General features: G+C 42.2%; 2 protein-coding genes across 3 annotated transcripts; both read left to right on the top strand.

Moving 5' to 3' along the window:
• Nucleotides 1–888: 888 nt before the first annotated feature.
• LOC143634643 (actin-related protein 6-like) lies at nucleotides 889–5,663 on the top strand. 2 transcript variants are annotated; one of them, XM_077102670.1, is made up of 8 exons: nucleotides 889–1,620; nucleotides 3,834–4,050; nucleotides 4,146–4,209; nucleotides 4,819–4,903; nucleotides 5,006–5,056; nucleotides 5,136–5,198; nucleotides 5,302–5,445; nucleotides 5,551–5,663. In XM_077102670.1, the coding sequence occupies exons 1-7, from the start codon at nucleotides 917–919 to the stop codon at nucleotides 5,429–5,431; spliced, it is 1,314 nt and encodes a 437-aa protein (XP_076958785.1). In that variant the 5' UTR covers nucleotides 889–916; the 3' UTR covers nucleotides 5,432–5,445; nucleotides 5,551–5,663. The 2 variants fall into 2 exon arrangements, with proteins under 2 accessions (XP_076958785.1, XP_076958784.1); XM_077102669.1 differs by lacking the exon at nucleotides 5,551–5,663 and having other exon boundaries at nucleotides 5,302–5,491.
• Nucleotides 5,664–21,757: 16,094 nt separating this feature from the next.
• LOC143634694 (uncharacterized) lies at nucleotides 21,758–24,025 on the top strand. Its single transcript, XM_077102710.1, has 4 exons — nucleotides 21,758–22,346; nucleotides 22,426–22,540; nucleotides 22,625–22,739; nucleotides 23,276–24,025. The coding sequence occupies exons 1-4, from the start codon at nucleotides 22,246–22,248 to the stop codon at nucleotides 23,983–23,985; spliced, it is 1,041 nt and encodes a 346-aa protein (XP_076958825.1). The 5' UTR covers nucleotides 21,758–22,245; the 3' UTR covers nucleotides 23,986–24,025.
• The last annotated feature ends 336 nt before the right edge of the window (nucleotides 24,026–24,361 follow it).

Below are 24,361 nucleotides of genomic sequence, written 5' to 3'. Positions count from 1 at the left end.
AACTAAGTCGTATGACCCGTATAATCAGTTTCGGTTATTACCGAACCGGTTAACACGTAAAATCCGGTTTTACATAAATTAAAATTAAAAAAAATCCAAATAACCGGTTTCAAAGATCAATAATATAAACCAGTTCTTACAACTGAGTATAAACTAGTTAGTGGCTGACTAGTTAAGATTCCGTAGTAGAACCGGTTTTGTTAAGCACCTCTAACCTCTAACTAACATTACCCAAATTCGTATCGTTTTGATATCCGTACATGTAACAATACTATTTCAAACACTCACATATTCATTTCCCAAATATTATTACCATTACAAAAATACCATCCAAATCCCATATAATCACACGAAGCTTAACAAAACCAAAATCACTTTACTAATGTCTTTCAACCAGTCGTATCTAGGGATGAGCTCAAGATCATACCGCTACCAATCCCTAATCCCAAAACTTGAAATATTTAATACCGGTACCAAAAATTAAAAACTTGATACCGATTAGTTACCGGTACTAAAGGTCCACAAATCGGGTATTAGAAAAACCTAGGTTCGGGTATGATCAGACATTGGAAAATCAGGTATTAGCAATACCCGAGTCGGGTTTGGGTCCATGTATTGCCTCTAAAAACCATATCATATGTATCGGGTTCGGGTCGAGTATAGAACGAGGTATACTAAAACCAGGTTTTTAAATACCCTATTTCTGAATATGAAAAAACCATATTTTCGGGTTTTCTCGGATTTTTCCAGGGTATTTTTACGAATCAGGTTTGGTACTAACTACATACCCTAGCCGACCCTACAGGCGATGTCAGGTACAGGTTCGGGTATTAAAAAACCATATATAAAAAAACCGTCTCTATAATATCACTCTCTCTTCACACACCACTCACCGGAACCCAACCCAAACCACCCAATGTCCTCCTCCACCACCACCGTCGTAGTTCTCGACAACGGCGGCGGCCAAATAAAAGCCGGGTTCGGCGGCGAACGCGACCCGACAACCATCGTCCCAAACTGCACCGCCCGTACACCCTCCTCCAAAAAACCCTTACTCCCAAACCAATTATTATCCCCAACCGAAGACTTAACCTCCGCCGTCATCCGCCGCCCACTCGACCGCGGCCACTTAATAAACCCAGACCTCCAATCCCAAATCTGGTCCCACATCTTCACCTCTCTCCTCCACGTCACCCCATCTCACTCCTCCTTACTCTTAACCGAACCCTTATTCACTCTCCCATCGATCCAAAAATCCACCGACGAAATAATATTCGAAGAGTTTAATTTTATGTCATTATTTATTTCAGACTGTCCATCATTAGTGCATTTGTATGAGGCGAGTAGGCGTCCGTACGATGTGGTGTCGAAGGCGCAGTGTAGTGTGGTGGTGGATGTTGGGTTTAGTTTTGCACACGCGGCGCCGGTGGTGCAGAACTTTACGGTGAATTATGGGGTGAAGAGGATGGATTTGGGGGGGAAGGCGTTGACGAATTATTTGAAGGAGTTGGTTAGTTATCGCTCGGTTAATGTTATGGACGAGACGTTTTTGATCGATGATGTGAAAGAGAAGTTGTGTTTTGTTTCGAGTGATGTCGCTCGGGATCTCAGGATCGCGAGGTTAGAGTTTCGGTTTGGTTTAGTTTGTGCGTTTTCGTTATTGTAACTGAACAGAAACAAAAACCGACGGTTTGGTTTTATGTTATTGTAAAAACCGCACTAATGGTTCGGTTTTGGTTTTGCATGTAAAGAAAACTGAAATTAGCGAATCGAACTGAATTTCTAAATTTTTGTTTTTTTATATTTTATATTAAGTAAATTGTAAGAATTTAATAAATATGTAACTCCAGTATTTTTGAACAAATGTATAATAGTCTATTATTTTACAATTAACAAAATTATTTATGCCTAAATTCATTATTTTTGCAAACAATTTTTTTCGGCCTAAAATTTTCAAGCTCAAATGGCAAAAACCGAAAAAACTGAAACTGAACTGAAACCGAAAAAACCGAAACCAAACGGTTTCAAAAACTCCAAAAACCGAAGTTTTGGTTTTCGGTTTGGTTTTGGACCAAAGCCGCACCGAACCGCACCACGCACACCCCTAAATTTAGGTGATTTATATGTGTTTGTTTTATTATATTTATATATCTTGAATAGAATCTTAAACGTGCTGAGCCCGAGCTCAAGCTCATGTAGTACCTCAATCGAGCTTGGTTGTGCAGGGTGAAATTAAAATATAGAGTTTCGGTTTGTTAGTTTATACATTTGCATACATTTTTCATAATTTGGGATCTAATAGGAATCAGTTAAGCTTGGGTCTATACGTTTTCGTGTAGTGTTGGTTAATTCGGGTTAAACAAGATACGATTAAGCTAGGGTTTATGCATATATATATATATATATATAATATTATAACGAGCCAAGAGGGAGCTCAGCTAGGCTCGTTTTGACTTACAAGTGCTCGAGCTCTAGTTCAACTCAGTTTGAACTCTTTTTCTAGAGCTCGAGCTCGAATCATTTTGACTTACAAGAACTTGACTTCTAGTTCAGCTCATTTCGAGTTCTTTTTCTAGAGCTCAGCTCATAAGTCGTTTTTTCAAGCTAGGGTTCGGATCGAGTTCATATATGTTTTTAATCATATTAATATAATTTTGAGAAGAATCTTAGATGAGCCTAAGTTCGGATCGAGCTCATCACAGTACATTTATCGAGCGGAAGCTTGGTTGTGCAGTGTGAAATTAATACATAGAAGTCTAAAAAAAGTAAACCTTAGAAATACGCAAGGCTCAACAAGCTTTCCCACATATGTTGGTTAATGTAACGGTTGAGACGTTTTTGATTGATGATCTCAAGGAGAAGTTGTGCTTTGTGTCGAGTGATGTTGCTCGTGATTTTCGGATCGCGAGGTGATAGTTTCGATTCATTTGAATTAAGCAAGGGTTTTTTTATACAGTTTTGTAGATGCTGGTAATTTGGGATACAATTATGCTACAGTTTATACAATTTAGGGGTGTAAACGAGCCGAGCCGAGCCCGAGCTATTTTTTTTAAGATTGAGCTCTTGCAGTACCTTAATCGAGCCGGAGCTCGGCTCAAGCTTGGTTTTGCAAGGTGAAATTGAAACATAGAAGTCTAAAATAGGTAAAAATTAGAAATACACAAGGCTTGACGAGCCTAAACGAGCTTCCCGTACAAGTTCTGAGCTCGGGATCGATAACCAAACAAGTTTTATTTGAGGACCCGAGCTCGGCTAAGTGAGAACTGCAGTTTGTTTGAATATATGATACAGTTAAGCTAGAGTTTATACATTTTCATAGTTTGTTGGTTAATTTGGGATTAAACAGGATATAATTAAGTTAGGGTGCAAATAAGTCGAACCGCTCGTGAACTACTTGAGATTGGATTGATAAAAAGCTCGAAACAAGCTGAGCTTTTCGAGCTTGAGCCTTGTATGGGAAGCTTGTTTAGGCTCATCAAGCTTTAATAAACCTTGTGAAATTTTAAAGTTTTACCTCTTTTGGACTTCCATGTATTAATTTTACGTTGCACGGCTGAGTTTGGACCGAGCTTTGGCTAATTAAAGGTACTACATGAGCTCGAGCAGAGCTTAAGTTCGTTTAAGGTTTTTGTCAAAAAAGATAAAATAATTAAAAGCATATAGTAATATATAATAAACTAGGTATTATACATTTTCTTATAATGCTGGTTAGTTATAGATTAAACAGGATACAGTTAAACTAGGGTTTATACATTTTCATATAACGGTGGTTAATTTGGGATTAAACATGATACAACTAAACTAGGGTTTGTACTTTGTAATATCATTTACAGGAGGCGTGGAAGTGACAATCACTTTAGGTGCACGTATGTGCTTCCCGATGGTATCACACATACAAAGGGATACGTAAAAGACCCCATCGAAGCACAAAGATATATGACTTTATCAGAAGATGGTGAACTCCCACAATCTGAAGAAACCGAAGATGCTGATCAAATGGAAGCTACAAACAAACCAGCAGAACGGAGTAAAGTTGATCTTACGAAAAATGTACTTAAAGCTTCTTACTTTTTTTTATAAAGATTAGTTCCTTATTGATGAAACCATATGATATTAATATTATTAATTCACTTAATGAACAACAGGAATTCAGCTTGAGCAATGAGCGGTTTCTTGTCCCTGAGATGATTTTTCGTCCTGCTGATTTAGGTGTGTCGGTTTGATATGTTTTATTGGACACTGAAGTAGGTGTGTAAACGAGCCGAGCTCGTTTAACTTACACAGAGCTCGAGCTCGAGCTCGAGTTTGGCTCGTTTCGAGCTCTAGTTCCAAAGCTCGAGCTGGCTCGTGAGTAGATTTTCAAGCTCGAGCTCGGCTCGGGCTCGGCTTGTTTACCATTAATAAGTTCTTACTTCCTTTTAAATAATTATTTTTATATACTTTTTTTCTATTATAATTTTCTGTATAAAATAATATATATTCTTTTGTTATTTTTAATTATTTAGTTATTTTTATAACATTATATATATTAATTAATAATTATTAAATATATAGTTTAAAAAATTATATAAATGGCAGGCTCGTTTAGGCTCGCGAGCCGCCTCGAGCTCGATAAGTGAAGCTCGGGCTCGGGCCCGTTTATTAAACGAGCTTACTTTTTGGCTCGGGCTCAAGCTCGATTAAGCTTGGCTCGTTCGAGCTTTTTAACGAGTCGATCTCGAGTAGCTCGGCTCGTTTGCACCCCTACACTGAAGACATTATTTAGGTTATTAACATTTAATGTTTTAACTTTTTAATGGAACTTTGCATATTATTCAGGAATGAATCAAGCTGGACTGGCGGAATGTATCGTTCGAGCGGTTAATTCTTGCCATCCTTATCTTCATCCTGTGCTTTACGAAAGGTAATTATCATTCATTTCGTGGGTCCCGTTAATTTCACATCTTCTTTGTCTTTCCTGATTTGATATATGAATTGTGATTTTATGTCAAAACTTGTGTTGCAGTATCATATTGACTGGTGGAAGCACATTATTTCCCGGTTTTGCCAAAAGATTGTAAGTTTCACTTTTGTGTTTAAATCTTTATTCTTATATTCACTACAGATCAAATTTGAGTTGATTATGTTGATTGCAGAGAAAGCGATTTGCGACCGCTTGTTCCAGATGTGTACAAAGTGAAAATAACTACTCAAGAAGAGTGAGTAATAATAAACTAATAATATCATTTTCAGCAAAAAAAAAATTTTGATTTTTTTTCACTTTTAGTAACTTGTTGGGAAATATTTATCCTGTATATGCAGTCCTATATTAGGTGTTTGGCGAGGGGGGTCGTTATTGGCGTCTAGCCCTGATTTTGATGTGATGTGTGTCACGAAAGCCGAGTATGAAGAGCATGGATCAGCCCGTTGTCGTAGGAGATTCTTTCATTAATCCACATCTGAAAGGTACTTTTAATCGAGCTTTTGTGTGAGGGTTTGGATTTCAAGAACTTGTTTTTGAGTTTTGAATTCAACAACTTATATAAGTTTTGGTTTCTTGTGGTGAAACAGCAGGAGTAGGTAGATGAAGATTGTTAGTGTGCTTGTAACAGAAATGCTACCTTGTAAAACCAGATATGTAGAGTGTAGATAAAAACAAAAGTATTTTGATGTTATATTGTTGTTCAAGATTTTTTATGATAGTTTGATGACCAATATTATGATGGCCGGATCAGCAGAACAACTTTTGTCTAAAAATGACGGTTTGGGTCTAAATATGTTGAATTAAAAAAATAATAATATTTTTTTTCCATAGTAAACTGGTTCTCCAGTCGGATCGGTGAACCACTTTGAACCGGCCTGTTTTTTAAGAACCAAGCGAACTATGTAGAACCTGACCTGCCATGTGACTGAATCCCGGTCCGGTCTTAAAAACACTGGTTTGATCAAAGTAAGGTGGTGTTTGGTTTATAATTCGTATGATTTAAAAATAAGGCAAATTGGATTGTAATATTCATCGGTCTTATAATCAATGCCAACAATCTGACTAATGACACTTTTAACTTTCAATTTCGGTATTAAAATAAACATACCAAACACAATCCTTAACACTTAACAGAAATCTTTCTTCAGGCCTAAATTGTTTACATACGACCCAATTGAAGACACCAACCAATCTAACCAACATCTCAAATTGAGCCCATAAGTGGCCCAAATGAGTACAAAACACAAAGCTGAAAGCTCAGTGTGCAATTTTCTCACAGGCACCACAGTACCACCACGTGCAAATATTTTATCTCTACATGATTAAACTTTTGTTTTGATGGATTTTTCCTTTATAAAAAAATAAAATAAAATGTTTTTAAAATGGCCATGTTCTATCATCTATGTAGGTCTGATCCAACTTCATTTTATTTTATATATTTGTTACATTTCAATCAATAATAATCATAACTTTTAATTTTGTTAACAAAAGTAATCCTAGTAGCATAATTATCAAATATTTATACTTGAAATTCACTCGAATTCTCTCGTGATAATGATGATGAACGAAATGGAGAAACATACCAGCGAAATCAAATGTAATTTGGGCGTAAAATATATGATGATTACATTGCCTGAATTATCATTGATCAAAGTGTAAGTATTAATTATAACCGGCTAATATGTGATAGATTGAATTTTATTTTATTTTTTAATAAAATAATCAGTCCTAGACACTTGATTTGATGCTATAGACTATAGAGGTCCTTTTATTGGAATTTAGGCATCGGAAAAGTTTGAAATTATGAATTAAAAAACATAGCCTTTTATTTTAAAGAGAAGAAATGCATGTATTTTCAATGTTTAGACATAGACTAGGACCCCCAAAATAAACTATGTTCGTGGAGCATCAACCGTGCCTACAAAACTACATTAATATTTCATCTTTTTGACCACCTATGTTTATCTTTAATGAACTATATTTATTTTGCTATTATTATTCTCTTTTTTGTTTCACAGCCACCTTATCTTTTAGAATTAGAACATGTGTAATAGGTAATGTCCTTTAAGGAGCATTTTCTGACACATCATCATCACTTTTTTAGTTAAAAACACGCATAATGAATAATGTCCCTTCAATCATTTCACAATGCCCAGGGGATGTTGTAGGGACTTTATCCGTCTTTACAATGCACGTGTAATGCCTTATTACGCATGACCTTAGTTACACGGGTGACTCGTGTGGCATGGCCATTCTATGATTTAGTCTCAAAGTTTCATTAATTAAACCTTTAGTCCAACTGTTTGCTTAAACATAATACATATGGTGAGAAATGAATTGACATGACTTTTATTATTAAGTATATGTGAAATATCCAAAATATTTCATTTCAGATGCCAATTGTTTTATGAAGAAACACTAAGTGCACCCTGGACAGATTATAGATAATCTGGGGGTTAAGTAATGTTTCCCACGGATGAGATCTAGCTGAGAAGGTTGTTCTTCAGGAGACCTGCAAAACAGACACCGTAAGCTCGTCACTGAGAAGGGGGGGGGTTCCTCCTTGTGACCACCCTCCGGCGTGAGAATCAGACTAGATTGCTCTGAATATAAGAGTATATTAAGAGATTGCTAGATAAGATTGAGATATTAGATGATGTCCTTACCATTCCAAGGTGTTGGAGTATTTATAGCCGAAGGTAGGTTTCCAAGCAGGTACAGCCGGCTGAATAGTATTCCTGTTCTACCAACAGTGGACGTATGCACAGGCCATGCTGGTTGGTGGATAGGTTACGGCCAACAGTAACAAGGTCGGCTGTATACTGTTCCTTTACTGCCGGCTACGCACTGTTCCACCAACTGTAGGCTGCGCACGTCCCCTCGTAAGGGTTGGTGAGTAGGCAGCGGCTAATAGTGACAAACAGTACTAGAGGGTGCTCCTCCTCGTATTGTTGTCGGTGAGCTGTCACCCTGTGATTAGTTCATGGGCTGCTTTGGTCAAACTGTCTGTTCCGTCCATACCTTAGTAGGTATAGTACGAAAGACCTTCCAGAAGCATACGGACTGGCTCATTTAGGCGGGAGTGTTCCCGCCTTGCTCATTCCTTCATGTGACAACTGAAGTAACGAATGCCTTGTGCGTGTAGCCTTGCTGTTAGTGCGGGTAGCCTTCCCTGATGGCTTGTATCCGCAGCTGCGGGAACAGGCGGGGTACTTCACCATTGGGAGGCTTTCCCTGCGGGTACAGCTGGCGTACTGCGCGTAAGGTTCTTTGAGCATGGTGGGTCCTGCTGGAGCAGTTGGTCATCGCGCAGACGTCCCTGTTCAAGGTGAGTCTTGCGGGTCCAACTGGGCTCTGCTGGGACCTACCTCTTCAAGTCCCCCCAGTCCAATGTTCTTCTCATGAATTATCAATAAGTGAGGTGAGCTTTTGGACTTAGCAAGGGGTTTTGAAAAGGGTTTAGTTTTTCGGTTTTCCGTGGTGATTCATCCCGCGGTTTTCCTGATGTCACGCAGAAATTCCCGACTTTTCTGCTTGACCTTTGGGCGTGAAGCGGGTAAGTTTGTAACCTCCACGCGCGTCAGGAGTGTTGAGTCCCAATTGTGTGGATTCTCCATGAGGTTTTGGTGGTTTTCGACATAGTGATCATTTATGCTAAAACCACCAGTTCCATTTTGGAGTTTCAAACAATATAGTTCTCGACGTTCCCGTCGTGCGGGAATGTTATTCACGTTTCCGCAAGCATGGCCCAGAAGATCCTTCTTGGTTTGAATTCCCTGCAGAGTGCTAAGTACGTGAAGGGTTTTGCCTTGACACTGTACCCGCACTCGCCTTACGGTTACTTTACTTCCAAGGTATTTTTGGCGTCAATTCCCTGCGGGTGCTAAGTATGTGAAGGGTTTTGCCTTGACACTGTACCCGCACCCGTCTGATGGTTACTTGGTTGCCAAGTTATTCTTGGCTTCAATTCCCTGCGGGTGTTAGGTATGTGAAGGGTTTTGCCTTAACACTGTACCCGCACCCGTCTTACGGTTACTTGGTTGCCAAGGTAAGGGGTATTTTCCCGCTCACTTTTGAATCTTTTTGAAATTTGAATTTTTTTGAAATTCGAAGAGTTGGTGGAAAGATAGGAACAGTCCAAACATCTGAAACGTCGTGCGACGGTTTCTTCTGACTGTGTCAGGACGTGCAGGAAGTTATGGCGACGTGACAGTACATGGTCATTCCAGACGCTTTTTCAGGCGCGTGGGCGCGATTTTTCGGGCGCGTGGCCGCGAAATTAATGGTGTGCGTCCTGTCAACAGCTGTTGCCAGCTTGCTTTTTGCCACGTGTCATAGTTTCATTGCACCTTCGTTTTCTCTCTCTTCCGCATTAATTTCATCGCATTAATTGCGATTAGTATATAAAGGGGGAGAGGGTTATTTGTAATCCACACTTTCACCCTTTTCTTCTTCTTCTTAGCGATTTCCGGCAAATACTCCCCTTTTCAGGCAAGCATTTTCCCGAAATCGCTTTCTTTCTGCAAAATGTCTTCTCGTGATCTTGAGTCTTCGGCCGATGATAAGAGTACTGCTGGTGAGTGCCAGTGTGCTCTGCCCGGCGATCAGTACCGGTATGTTGTTAGGAAGTTCATGCTCGATCCTTTCGAGCCTGAGTTTCCTGAACCCCATCAGACCGTGTACGATGCCCCCAGAGGCAAGATCGGGGTTTATGCAGCATTCTTTGTCTATGGGAATCTTAGGTTCCCATTGACAAAGTTTGTTTACCGTGTCCTTGAGAGGCACGGTGTGCACCTGACCGAGGTGCATCCGATGGCGATTGCCAAGGTTCGGCACTTCGAGTGGGTGTGCCGGATTCTGGGCATTGAGCCCTATGTGGACCGCCTGATGACCTTCTATACTTGGAGGTGCATCCAGGGGTGGTACACCCTGACAACCCGGATCAAGGGTTTGAAGATTTGCGCGACCGAGCGCAGTCTCCGATCGTGGAAGCGGGAGTTCTTCTACATTTCTGCCCGCGCCATCCCCATTGCCATGAAGTTTAAAAATGGCCAAGCAATTCTGAGCCACCACGCCACCAACTACCAGGAGGCGGAATGGTTTGCGAAGATATCCCGGGTCCAATCTCCGGTTTACCGGTTTGCGGAGTCCGGGATGATGATGCTGGGGATGAGCCGGGTATGGAAGGAGGCGTCTCAGGTTCCCATCCTTCTCGAATACGGTTTGAACTCTACTCCTTATGGTATGTCTTGTCTTTCTTGCTGATATGAGTTTGTCTTCTAACTGTTTCTTTTCTTTCAGAGGGGAACGATTTGGAGTCGCACCTGTACCCGCGGGAAGCTGACGGTCCCGTGCGGGTGGGTACTCGTGCTCTTGACGAGAACGAGTTGCCCATCCTGGAGCAAACAGCGGATCGGTTTGTGGAGGTCTATCCGCTGGGCCACGAGATCCTGAGCCACCGGCGGCCAGGTAAGGCGTTATTCTCTCCTCCACCCCTCAGTGCTGTACCCGCTGCTGGAATTCCTGACATCCTGTCTTCTTCTGAGGAATCCGCAGATGGTCCTCCGTTAGTGCGGAAGAAGAGGGCTGCCGGCGGGAAAGGGAAGGAGAAGGCGGCCTCCACAGCCGATCCAGTGCTCCTATCTGACACTGAGTCAGGTAGTGAAGAGGTGGCGGGGAACCCCGGTGGTGAGAAGACCACTGTTCCGGAGGCTACGACTGTTACCTCCGGAGAACCAATGACGACGACGGTGACCGGCATCAAGAGACCGGCTCCATCGGGTTCGTCCCCGCCCGTCCGTACGTTCAAGCTCAAGAAAACCCGTAAGTACAAACATCCTTCTTATCTTTGTAGATTTCACTTTATAAATTTATTGACACTTATCTTCTTGTGCAGGCGTGGATGTTGACGCATTCCAGGGTGGAGCGCAGAGGAGTACCTCTCCGCCGATGACGGTAGGCTCGGTCAGCCTACCTGAGGCGACGACCCAGGCGCCTGCGCCTGCTTCCGCTGGATCAGTTGCTCACTCCTTTGAGCCGACTGTTCCAGCCGAGACGACGTCACCGCCGGTGGTAAGTGAGATTTTTACAGCATCTTTCACCGAGCCGGCGGTTACGATTGCCGCAGATTCTGCGGCGGCGACCGCGACGGCGACCACGGCGGCCGCTACTATGCCTCCGCCACCGGCAACGACGGCCGGCCCATCAGGTACGCGCAGGGCTTCTCGCCAATCTTTGTCACCTTCCCATCTGCCCGACCTTTTGGATGGATTTCCCTTAGGTTCAGGCGATGGGTTCGGTGGCTATCGGCCTGTGATCGACCCTACAGGTGCGTAGGGTTCTTTTAGCCTTTATATTTTTTCTTCATCTTTTCCTAACTGCTTTGTTTCTTTTGCAGTGTCGGATTCCAATGAAGTGTATGTTCCGCGATGGAACATCCGCCGAGGAACAACCCTTCGTACCCCTGTGGAGTGCGTGGAATGGGCTCGCCACGCTGCTCCCCATGGTGCGTTGGGGGAAGCCATGGCTAGCTACCAGGAGGGTAGGCTAACCAATGAGCTTCGGGTTCTCCAGGCCCGGATGCAGCCGCGCGTCGAGCTGCTTTGTCGTGAAAACGACAAGTTGAAAGCAGCTCGCGCTAAGGAAGTATCTCAAGCGCGGGCTCTTCGGGAGGAGAACCAACAATTGGCCGCAGCTGCTGCGGAGAAGGAGAAGGCCTTCAAGGCCCTCGAGGTTGAGGTTCAGGCGCGACTCGAGGCCCGCTCCAAGGCTGCCCAAGCTGTTAACGAACAGCTTCGGCTGGCTAAGGAGACTGCGAGGAACGCAACCGAGAGGGCCACCAAGGCTGAAGCCGTTGCTGAGCCTTTACGCGTAGAGAACGAGGAGCTCAAGGCCAAATTAGAGGCTCTCCAACGTGCTCATGATGCCTTGGTGATGGAAGATGCCAAGAAGCTCCAGGAGATCTTGGACCAGAGGGGCGTGCTTGACCATACCGAGCGGAAGTTTAAGGGCGTCGAAGAGGCTGCCGCAAAGGAAGTGCTACTTGCCAATCTTAACAAAAGCGAAGCCGAACGCGCCTGCACCCAAGCTCAAGCCGCCCTCCAAGAAGCTCTGGTTGCCAAGGAGTGGCTTCTTCGAGAAGCGTTGTCTCAGGTATGTTTATCTTTACGTCTTCACGCTTTCCTTTGTTCATAGAAAAGGTGTTTGACACTTGTATTTTCTTTGTAGGTTGTGCATCGGGTCTTCTCAGAGACTACTTACGATGATGCCATGAGCGCAGCCCTCAACGCTTCTCACGAGGATGGGGAACGGGTCGGCTTCCTGCTTGGTCTAGGGTTTGTTGAGAAAGGCGTCCCGCCATCCAACTTCCCTTTGTACAATGTAGATACTGAAGCCATATATGACCAAGCAGTAAATCAATACGCCGCCTTCCCGCATCCGGTGGTGGAGATGGTGAATGAAATTGCTGCTGCTGATGATGGGCTTCCTATCCTTAAGGCTTTCCTTGAACAGCCACGCTCTACTGACGGCGCTGGTCCAAGTGGAAGTGGCCCTGAAGCCTGATCCTGAAGATCCCTTCCCGCTGCTAGGATAGATTTAGTTTGTATAGATTTACTTTCTTGTAGGCGGGTAGTTACCCGGCCATTCTTGTAACGAATATTTATGAAATGTAAATCTTTGTGCGGCTAAGACCGCTTGATTCATTGGATTCCTTGCTTTATAAACTTTATATGACTTGCATACTTTAGTTTAAATTAGCAATTTTCCAAGTGTTTAGGATAAGTTAACCTTTGAACGTGGTAGATAGGTGTGAAGTTTTGCTTCCTCTTCCGTGATTGTGCGGGTAGGACCGTCACTTGCACGTAGTAGGATGGCTAAACTTTACCATCTGACCTGCGTGTAGGTTTTCCTCATCTTTGAGGATAAGTTAACCTTTGAACGTGGTAGATAATCGGTGTGAAGTTTTGCTTCCTCCTTCGTGATTGTGCGGGTATGACCGTCACTTGCACTTAGTAGGATGGCTAAACTTTACCCATATCTGACCTGCGTGTAGGTTTTCCTCATCTTTGAGGATAAGTTAACCTTTGAACGTGGTAGATAATAGGTGTGAAGTTTTGCTTCCTCGTTCGTGATTGTGCGGGTATGACCGTCACTTGCACTTAGTAGGATGGCTAAACTTTACCCATATCTGACCTGCGTGTAGGTTTTCCTCATCTTTGAGGATAAGTTAACCTTTGAACGTGGTAGATAATAGGTGTGAAGTTTTGCTTCCTCGTTCGTGATTGTGCGGGTATGACCGTCACTTGCACTTAGTAGGATGGCTAAACTTTACCCATATCTGACCTGCGTGTAGGTTTTCCTTATCTTTTCTCTTTTTTTTTTTTTTTTTTTTTTTTTTTTTTTTTTTTTTAGGATAACCTTTGAACGTGGTAGATGATAGGTTGAAGTTTTGCTTCCTTGTTCGTGATTGTGCGGGTAAGACCGTCACTTGCACTTACAAGGATGGCTAAACTTTACTTACATCATACCTGCGTGTAGGTTTCCCTTATTAACGTTGTGTTTATGCGGGTTTTGCCGCCTTCCACACGTAACGACTTACTTCTTCCCGTTTATGCGGTGAATACCGGTACCAGTGGGAAGTTCATAAGTATAAAGGTAAACACATTATGAAAGGAGAATCATTTCCATTAGAAGTGGCTCTAGGCCTTTTCTTTACAAGTTTTGGAATTGATCTACATATAACATTTGCGTAATTGTGCTCCATTCCATGTTCTTGGGATGGGAGTGCCATCGAGCCTTTCGAGCCGGTATGCGCCCTTTCCCAGGACTTCTTTGATAATGTATGGCCCTTCCCAGACCGGGGCCAGCTTTCCCTGGCGCTCTTGGTTTGAAGCCTCGTTGTTACGCAGTATGTAGTCTCCTATATTGAAGTTGCAGAGTTTTACCCGCGTGTTGTAGTACTTTTGCATTTGTCGTTTGTAGTTCTCTTCACGCACTGCGGCTAAGTCTCTGCGTTCCTCGGTTAGCATAAGATCCAACCGTCTTTCCGCATCATTGTCTTCTGGCTGACTCAAGACCCTTGGTGAGGGTAGACCAATTTCGACCGGGACCATGGCTTCAGTGCCATAAGTGAGGCTGAACGGGGTTTCTCCCGTACTGGCCTTCTTCAGCGTTCTGTTTGCCCAAAGGACGTGCGGAAGCTCGTCCACCCAGCCGGATCTGTGTTCCGATAGTCTCTTCTTGATGCCTTCGACAATGCTCTTATTTGCTCTTTCCACCTCACCATTACCTTGCGGGTGTGCCACTGAGGTAAAGGTGTGGGTGATTTGAAGTTCTTTTAGCCACTGTTGTAGCTTCTTGTCAGCAAAGTTGGTGCCGTTATCGCTCACCAAATTCTGTGGAAGTCCAAAACGACAAATAATAAATTCCCAAATAAATTTTTTGATATGTTTCGCGGTTGTTTGGGCTAAAGGTTTTGCTTCTATCCACTTGGTGAAGTAGTCGATGGCTACCACTAGGAACTGAACATTTCCTGCTGCTGTAGGAAATGGGCCTGTCACATCGATGGCCCACTTCTGAAATGGCCATGAAGAAGTGACTGGAACAAGTTCATTCTTCGGGCGGTGCGTGTTGGGTGCGTAAAGCTGGCAAGACCTGCATTTTCTGATGTATGCCAGTGCATCCGTATGCATCCCCGGCCAAAAGTATCCCGCGTTGTTTAGCTTGGCTACAACAGCGCGGGGACCTGCGTGTACTCCACAGATGCCTTCGTGTACTTCCCTTAGGAGGTAGTCAGCATCTTGGTTGTCCACGCATCTTAAGAGTGGGCCAAGAAAGTTACGTCTGTAAAGGATGTCATTGACGAGTTGATAATTCAGTGCCTTACAGCGTAGTTTTCTTGCCTGTGTTTTGGATTCCGGTAGTGTACCTGTCGCAAGGTATTTTATTATTGGTGTCATCCACGTTTCCGTGCCGGTTTGGATGACACAAATTTCCTTGTGCGGGACCGAAGGTGTCTGGAGGAGTTCAATGCGGATATCCTTTCCTAGGTGGGTAAAGGCTAATGAAGCAAGCTTGCTTAACGCATCCGCAGATTTGTTTTCGCTTCGCTTGACGTGTATGACTTTGCAGTCATTGAAATCGCGCATAAGGGATTTTGCTTGCGCGAGGTACAGGGCCATTGTGTCGTTCACGGCCGTATACGTCCCGTTAATTTGATTGGCTACTAACATGGAATCCACGTGGGCTTCCAAGTTTTTCACTCCCATCTTACGCGCAATTCTCAGCCCAGCCAGGAATGCCTCATATTCGGCTTCGTTATTCGTACTTGGAAAATCCAATCGAATAGCGTAGGTGTATTCTTGGCCCGCTGGGTTGGTTAGCTTTAGCCCTGCGCCTGAACCCTCGTTATTGGCTGCCCCATCAGTGTAGAGTCGCCAGACATCATTGATGTCTTGTGCTGGAGAGGGTTGAGCCTCTTCCTGGCACTCTTTTTCCCGCGATGCAGGCACTTCTGCAATAAAGTCGGCCAGAACCTGGCCCTTTATGGCTGGTCTTGGCTTATACTTTATCGCGTATTCTCCCAACTCAATTGCCCATTTGGCTAGGCGTCCCGATAACTCGGGTTTGCCTAGAACGTTTGCAAGTTTGAAGTTGGAGAGTATGGTGATTGGGTGACCCTGGAAATATCGTCTTAACCTGCGTGAGGCGTGTAAAAGTGCTAAGACTAATTTTTCGAGGGTAGAGTACCGGGTTTCTACATCTGTTAGGATACGGCTGACATAATAGATTGGCATCTGGATGCCTTTTCGCTCTACTAGCAGGACTGCCCCGGTTGCTCTATCAGTTGCGGAAAGGTATAGGATTAACTCCTCTCCCGCTTCTGGTGCTGTGAGTGTTGGGAGTTCGATCAAGCGTGACCGAATCTCCTGAAAAGCTGCTTCCGCTTCTGGTGTCCAGCGGAAGTGCGTTTTTTTCAAACAGTTTCTCAACGTTGACACGAAGGGGAACGACTTATCCGCGTGGTTTGCCAAAAAGCGATTAAGTGCCACTAGTCGTCCGTTCAGTGTCTGAGCCTGTTTGATGGTAGTAGGTGATTCCATTTTGATAATGGCTTCGATCTTTTCAGGGTTCGCTCTGAAGCCATCTTTAGTGACGATGACCCCCAAGAACTTCCCTTCTTCCACTCCAAAGGCACACTTGCTCGGGTTGAGCTTCATGTTTATCTTCCTGAGCGTGTTGAAAGTTTCTTCGATGTCTTTCAACATCGCTTCTGGGTCAGGGCTTTTGATGACCAAGTCATCCATGTAGACTTCCAAGTTCCTCCCAATTTGGGAATGAAACTCTTTGTCCATCAGGCGTTGGTATGTGGACCCGGCATTCTTAAGTCCGAATGGCATCATTTGATAACAAAATGTGCCATCGGGCGTCCGAAAAGCGGTTTTGTCCTGATCATCAACGGCCATGTGGATTTGATAGTACCCCTTATACGCGTCCAGGAAGCATTTAAGGCGGAATGGTGCCAACGAATCCACCTTAAGATCAATTTCAGGTAACGGATAACAATCTTTGGGGCATGCTTTGTTCAAATCTTTGAAATCTATGCACATGCGCCATTGTTTGTCATTCTTCGGTACCATAACGGGATTTGCAACCCAAGTTTGATATCTACTAACGCGTAAGATGCCTGCGTCAAGAAGTTCCTTGACTTGGGTTCTACACGCGTTAGTTTGTTCTGGCCCCATTACTCTGCGCTTTTGTACGATCGGTGTGACAGCCGGATCGCATTTGAGCTTATGCTCTGCCTTACTCCGGGGTACACCAGTCATGTCAGCTGGTGTCCACGCGAAGATGTCGGCGTTCCTTTGTAATAAACGCTTAAGTAAGGTGCGAGTGGGATCAACAATTGTTGGGCCAATGGTAACGGCCTGGTCAGGGTACTTGCCATTGAAGGCCCATCTTTCTGGTTCGGTGATGGTTGATTTAGCCATCTTTGGTTTAGGTTTAGATGAGACAGATGCGATGCATACCTGGGGAATGCCGGTGATCATCGCTACACCCTCCGCTGTTGGCCATCCCATCATGCCGTGGACTGAGGATACCACGGCGTTGAATCTTGCCATCCCGTATCTCCCGAAGAGAATGTCGTACGTGTGGTGCGGCTTCCTCATCACGACAAAATCTACATCCTCTGTGCGGGAGTGTTTTCCATCTGTAAGAGTGACGGGGAAAGATAGGATACCCAGGGAGGTGCTTGTGCTGCCATCAAACCCTTCCATCGAGGCGCAGATCGTCTCCAGGCGCTCCTTGTCTTCGTCATCTAGCTTGTCGAAGAACTGCCTGTACATCACCGTTGACGAGGCGCCGTTGTCAGCAAGAGTGCGAGAAGTGATGTAGTGCCCAAGCTGGCTTTTTATGACGATAGGGCCTTCTTTGCTGGGTCCTCCTGGCACTCGCGGGAAGCGCACCTCAGCTTCCTTCCATGCGCATGGTTCTGGCGTTCGCCTTTTTCTTCCTCTGATGTTGCCATGAACCATGTTGATGCTGATGTCAACGGGCTTTCGTCCGTTGCCCCGGTACCGGTTGTCGTTCCGCCCTCCCTTCTTGATTGATGCCACCAGGTGTGCCAATCTTCCATCCCTGACGAATGCTTCGACAATGTCTTTCAAGGATGTACACTCTTCCGTACCATGACCTTTGGTCCCGTGGAAGTCACAGGATTTGTTCTGATCCGCATTAGGTCGGTGCCGGATCGCTGGAGCTTTTGGCCACGGTAGCTTTTCAGTGGCAAAAATTTCTGTGACGCTTTTGGTGAGTGGCGTCCACCTGTGCTTTTGGCTTGAAGGGTGTGTGTGACTTCTTCCGCCAACAAGAGGGCGAGAGCTGGATGAGGTGTCAAAGTTTACCCTTGACTGCCAGATACCTAGCTTCCGTTTCTTATTCTGCCGGGCGATCCGGACATTGTTCTCTCTTGTCCTCTGCGTGTAGAGGTGCGTACTCTGGGGAAGATCCCTTCCCAGTTGCTTTTCCGTCTCGGCAAAGCGCTTTGCCGCCGTCATGATGGCATCCCATGTTGATGGCATGCCATCCTTACCCGTCAATGTGCGGATAAGTTCTGGGTATTCGGCGCCTTGGATGAAAGCGGCGCGAACCAGATCCTCACTTATGTTGCCGAGACTTAGCTTTTTGGAGTTGAAGCGGGTGATGAAGTCTAGTAAAGATTCATCCTCCTCTCTCACGCAGTTGAGTTTCGTCCACTGCTCTTCAGTGTACTTCCTCTGTTGGCTGAAGTGCTGGCTGAACTTGTTCTGAAAGTCCGCCCAGTCATATATGTGGTGGATCGGTAAACGATCGAACCATGCCCTAGCCGCTCCGACCAGAGTCATCTGGAACATGTAGCACCACGTGGGTTCCGTCCAGTTGCTGACGGTAGCCCCCGCAATGAACCTGTTCAAATGGTCGTCTGGGTCGGATAGACCATCATAAGTGCCAATGTTGGACATCTGTTTGGCACTTCTTGGGGCGATTGCTTCCGCAATGTCCCTTGCGAATTTTGACTTTCCTGCATTTGTAGCAGTTGGTCTAAAGGTTTTGGAGAAGTCACGCGGGTTTCTCTCCGCAGTTGGTTTAAAAGCTTCCCCAAAATTCCTTTTTGGTTGGACGTCCGTTTCCTTACGCTTCCCTTTCGCCTTATGGCGAGGGTTTGCGTCGGTATCGGACTCCCTCTCGTCGTCTGAGTACTCGCACTCACTGCTCATATTGAGGTGTTGGCGAGTACTGCCGAATTCGTCAGCCTGTTGAGCTGAACGCAAGCGTTCATCCAATTCGGCTTGGAATTCTCTTTGACGTGCCTCGGCCCACGCCTTCACTTGATCTAGTGTTTGGCGAGGGGCCCTTCGTTTTTCCAACTGGGTGTCAGTGAACCCCAGTGGAATGTTTACTGCACTTGCCCCGGCTTGGGTAGTCGGGGTAGTGTTCGTAAGATTTGTGTAACCGCCGGTGTTCCCCCCAGTTGCTGGGGTTGTTACCGGGGTTTCTTGGTCGGTTACTGGCCTTTGGACCGGAGTAACGTTAACCATTTCTTCAGAAAATTTGAAAAAAACTAAATTAGTTCTAGCTTTTGTTAGAACACGCATAATGAACACGCATAATGAATAATGTCCCTTCAATCATTTCACAATGCCCAGGGGATGTTGTAGGGACTTTATCCGTCTTTACAATGCACGTGTAATGCCTTATTACGCATGACCTTAGTTACACGGGTGACTCGTGTGGCATGGCCATTCTATGATTTAGTCTCAAAGTTTCATTAATTAAACCTTTAGTCCAACTGTTTGCTTAAACATAATACATATGGTGAGAAATGAATTGACATGACTTTTATTATTAAGTATATGTGAAATATCCAAAATATTTCATTTCAGATGCCAATTGTTTTACAACGTAAAAAATAGTTGGATCAAGGGTATAATTATGAAACTTTGAGATCAAAATTGCAATATGTTCATAACTAATTATATTTGTATGCATATTTTCTGAACTACAAATGATAAATGTAATATTTCAATTAAACCTTTTTATAAGTTGTTATGGAATGGTGTAAATTTTATAAAAAAAATGAATTGTGTTTATGTTTCATTTAAATTAAATATATAAATGTTTTAATCAACCATTTTATTCTATAGATCATGCCCATGGCCCTCAATGTTGGTGGCAGTAGGGTGCATGCATTAAATGGCATGTGCAAACTTTTCTCCCCCATACATCCCCCGTTACCAAACATATCTTTGTGAACAATTAAACATTTATAGTTATTAACATATTCTTTTAGCTTTTCTCATTAAGTTTATCCATCACTTGTGAGTTGGGGGTGTCCAGAAAAACCGGAAAAAAATCGTATCCGTAATCTGATTACAACATTTGATATTTTGTACCTACACAATTGCCTTAATTAATACGATTACAACGTAGATTCAAGTATACCATTGTATAGTAAGATATGAGTTATCTTTTTTTTTCGAACGGTGATGGTAATTCGGGCTTAGTGTCATGCTTCTTTATAGCCCAAGTATATCCATACCTTAGATGGGATTTCAACCATCCATCGCTAGTTTGACACTTGAGGATGGCGTCAACTTGTTATAGGAAGAAACTGACTAGCTTATAAACCCCTAACTTGCCTACGCTGAGAGTGTTCATTGGTAATCCCTGTAAATGATAGTTAGATTTTTTTGTGCTGAAGTATGATTCGAACTTGTGACGTTAGGGTCCGAGAACTCTTATCTACACTAGCCGGTCCCAGTTGGACTAAATGGCCATTATCTAAATAATAAATATATGTCATAAAATGTTTTTGGGAACAGGCATATGTCAATTTGATAATAATTGATATGTGATTATATCATAAGAATCGTCTATTAAATAACTTAAATTGCCAAAAACCTAAAAGAAAAAATTATTCATCAAATATTATGGGTGCATAGATGCCCCTACATATAGTATCATGTGAGTTAAATTATACATAAAAGTGCTCATATATTCATATTTCAATATCTCAAACAAAGTATATAAATCAAAAGGATCAAAACCAGATTGTAAAAATATTGTACATAAAAGTGCTCATATATTCATAATTCAATATCTCAAACAAGTATGTAAATCAAAAGGATCAAAACCAGATTGTACAAATCAAAAAGAATATCTACTTACGGAAGATTTCAAAACCAAACCGTGTATTGAAGATCAAGAAGAAATTCAAAAGACGGTTTTTATCAACTAACAACATCATTGAGCCAGATGCTCAATCGGTGCCACTATTATGTGTCGTCGGAGCCCCTCACCCCCACCCCAACACACACATCATGAATCAACTTAAAATTAAATTGTTGAAATGCTTTGAGAAATATGATTGTCACTTTATTAGAATCAATATTACTGGTACAAATAATTAAAGTTGTTACCAAGAAAAAAGAAAGTTATATCTAAGAATTTTTTTAAAATTAGTAAAATTCCTGGAAGGGATTTCAAGAAGAAAACTTTAAAATTTAAGACCAAGTCAAAAAAGGTAGTTTAATGAGAGATGAGGAAGATCTCTTTAGAAAGTATACAAGAAATATACAAGGGATATTTAGTAGTCACAACCAAATATGCCTAGCAAATCAAACTATATGCCCAAACCCCTTCTTTCATATCAAATCTATACCTTTTTGCTCAAGAACTTTTACTTTTTAGTGTTTTTAGGCTTTTAACAAAATAACTTGTCACAAAAGCCATCGATTCGCCTTCTGCTACGTCATTGTGAATCGAAGACTAGAACCATCCAAATTATTACCTCTCGTGCAACTCATATAACCATTTTTCATGTGTTATACAACTCCGTATAATCTAGGTCTGGCGTATGTGACCCATACAACTTATTTTGGGTCACAAAATAACCATTTGGGTTGATTACACTAGAAAAAAAAAAGAACAAGTTAGAACGGGTCCAAATGGGTTAAAAGAAAGATGGGAATGAGTCGGAATATGTTGAGATAAAAAATCACTCTAAAGAAACTTAAAAAAAAAATAATTAAAAAATCATAACTCAAAATATACATAAAAAAAAACTAAAATGTTTCCTCTATTGTCCTCGTTTTTTATATAAAAAAAAAAACTCGTTCTGATCCATTCCGACCCTGACCCAGAACAACCCTTTTTTACTTGACCCATTTTGATCCTAACCCGGTCGAACCCTAACCCGACCTACTTTCCACCCCGGGTATAACCATTTCTCCTTGTCAAGCCAAGTACAGATCATACAACCCGTATAACACGTCAGTAATATTTGATGAACGTACCCCGAGTTTGAACCATCTAATACGAAAACACTTTAAAACATTCCACGAACCAAACATACACTAAAATTACCACACCATAATTGTTGTAGGACCAATTATTGTACCATAAATTCATAATCAGCTCAAGAACCACTTTCAATAAATAATTTAAGGAAACATCACTTTCTTGTATAAAACAAAACCAAAAATAAAAATATAAAAAAAAAACACAAAATAAATAAAATCAAATAAAGATAAAAGATTCCATCTTCCATTACATTGACAAAAAAAAAAAAAAAAACATCTTCTTCAATTCAATGCTGCCTCCATTAAACCCTTCTTCTTCTCTCTTGGTTTCTAGTTTCTTCAACATTTTTCAAATTCAATCCAATTATTCACTACCCACTTTACTCAATTTGATTATTATTAAACCCTAAAAAAACCCCCAATTTTGTAACCAATTTGAAGATGCCTAGGCCTGGACCAAGACCATTTGAATGCGTTAGAAGATCTTGGCACAGTGATAGACACCAACCCATTAGAGGCTCAATCATTCAACAGATTTTCAGGTAATTTTGGTCATTAAAGGTTCAATTTTTATTGGGTTTTTAGTAATGCACACCAGGTGTTTGATGAAATGTTTCACAGAGTTGTGCATGAGAATCATGGTCAAGATACTAAGAAGAACAGAGAATGGCAAGAGAAGTTGCCTGTTGTTGTGTTTAAATGTGAAGAAATCATGTATTCCAAAGCTAATTCTGAGGTAATTTAATCTTGAAATTTGATGGTTTTGTTAATAATATTATAAAGATTGAATCTTTTGTTATTATTGTTGTACTGTAATTAGGCTGAGTATACAGATCCTGAAAAATTGTGGGACCGGTTGAATGATGCTATTGATACCATAATCAGAAAAGATGAGACCTTGGAAACTGGTGAATTCTTGCCCCCTTGTGTTGAAGGTACACCGTTTTCACTGTCGGTGTGCATAGGTCGGTTTTGGGGAAAAACCGAACCAGAAACCGAAATTTCAGTTTTTAGCTTTTGAAAACTGTTCGGTTTCGGTTTCAGAGCTAGTTTTTTCGGTTTTGCCATTTGGGCTTGGAAATTTTGAGCCGAAAAAAAGTCGCGAAAAAGTAAATAGTTTAGGTTTAAATTTTTTTGTTAGTTAATAATTAAATTTATTATTATACATTTTGGCTAAAATATTTAGGTTAAACTTTATATTAAATTATTATAAACAACTTAAAATTCAAAAAAAAATATAAAAATCTATTAAGTTCAGTTCGTTTTTATTCGCATGTAAAACCTAACCGAAAGTTTGGTTTTTACGAATACAGAAAGGAAATCGTCGGTTTTTGTTTCGGTTTGGTTTTTCGATTTTGGGTCGGTTTTTTCGGTTTCATGCACACACCTAGTTTTCACAATCTTGAAATTTTACATTATCAAAAGATGAATAATTGGTAAGTATTTTAATTATTATTATTATGGATTTCAGCTGCTCTTAATTTAGGCTGTGTGCCTGTAAGATCATCAAGAAGTCAAAGAAACAGTAACACCAGAAGCTACTTAAGTCCAAGAAACCAAGATTCCGGTCCAACAAATGTTCAAAGACCAGAATGTTTGAATCAAGCACACACTGTTTCGGAACTTAATAAAGATTCAAGACCCGTTTTCAAGCCTTTTTATCCTCAAAATATTCCTGGACAAATGATGTCTTTCGAGAATAAACCGCCTTCAGTTTATCCCTTATATCATGGCTTCCAGTTTCAACCTCGGATGCCCCAAATGGGATTTCGTACCTCTCAACCGAACCCAAATAATATTATCATCGGAACTTCGGTTTTTCAAACCACCCACGAGTCGCTACCGTCGTCTTCTCAAACGGGTTGTCCCGGAAGAGTGTTAGTATTTGACAAAGATGAAATGGGTTCGGGTTTGGGTTCGAAGAACGAATCGAGACCTGAATTGGTGGAGTGTGATTTGTCTTTAAGGTTGGGTCTTGTTTCGAGTAATGAACGAGGGTTGACTAATGTAGGTAATGTTGACTCAGGTCCGGGTCCGAGAAGCAAGGAGTTTTCTTTCTTTCCTTTGAATTCGGATACCGAAGAAGTTGAGCATTCGGTGACGGAGTTTAGGAAACGAGGGTTGTGTTTGGAGAGCGGTTTTGACTCGATTAACGAACGGATGAAAAGACGTGGTTTGTAGATATGACACCTTTGTGTTTTGTGTTGTGAAATTCTTTGAAATGAGAAGTTTTTTTTTTTTTTTTTTTTTTTTTTTTAAGTTGGATTTTGTTAGTTGCTAAGGTAGTTCATAGGAAATGGTCAAACGGTGTCGTTTTCTTTTGGTTGGGTAGATTTGGAATGGAGGCCGCAAGGTCTTAATTAAGTTCGAAAACTATGACTGTCTGTGATGCTTATCGTAGTTGACCTTCAGACGCCGGTTTTCCCTCCAGGATATGATTTCGGCTACCCAACACTAACTGCGATCGTGGGTGTATCAGTGTATGGTGTCCACCGAGTAGCATCATATTTTGACATGTTTCTTCAACTTTTTTTCTTTAAATATACGTATGTTTGTG

The sequence above is a fragment of the Bidens hawaiensis genome, unplaced genomic scaffold (assembly GCF_021521415.1).
Source record: "Bidens hawaiensis isolate Kalapana, Puna unplaced genomic scaffold, B.hawaiensis_p1.1 tig00007139_1, whole genome shotgun sequence".
NCBI lineage: Eukaryota > Viridiplantae > Streptophyta > Magnoliopsida > Asterales > Asteraceae > Bidens > Bidens hawaiensis.
This window is presented reverse-complemented; position numbering and strand designations above follow the sequence as displayed.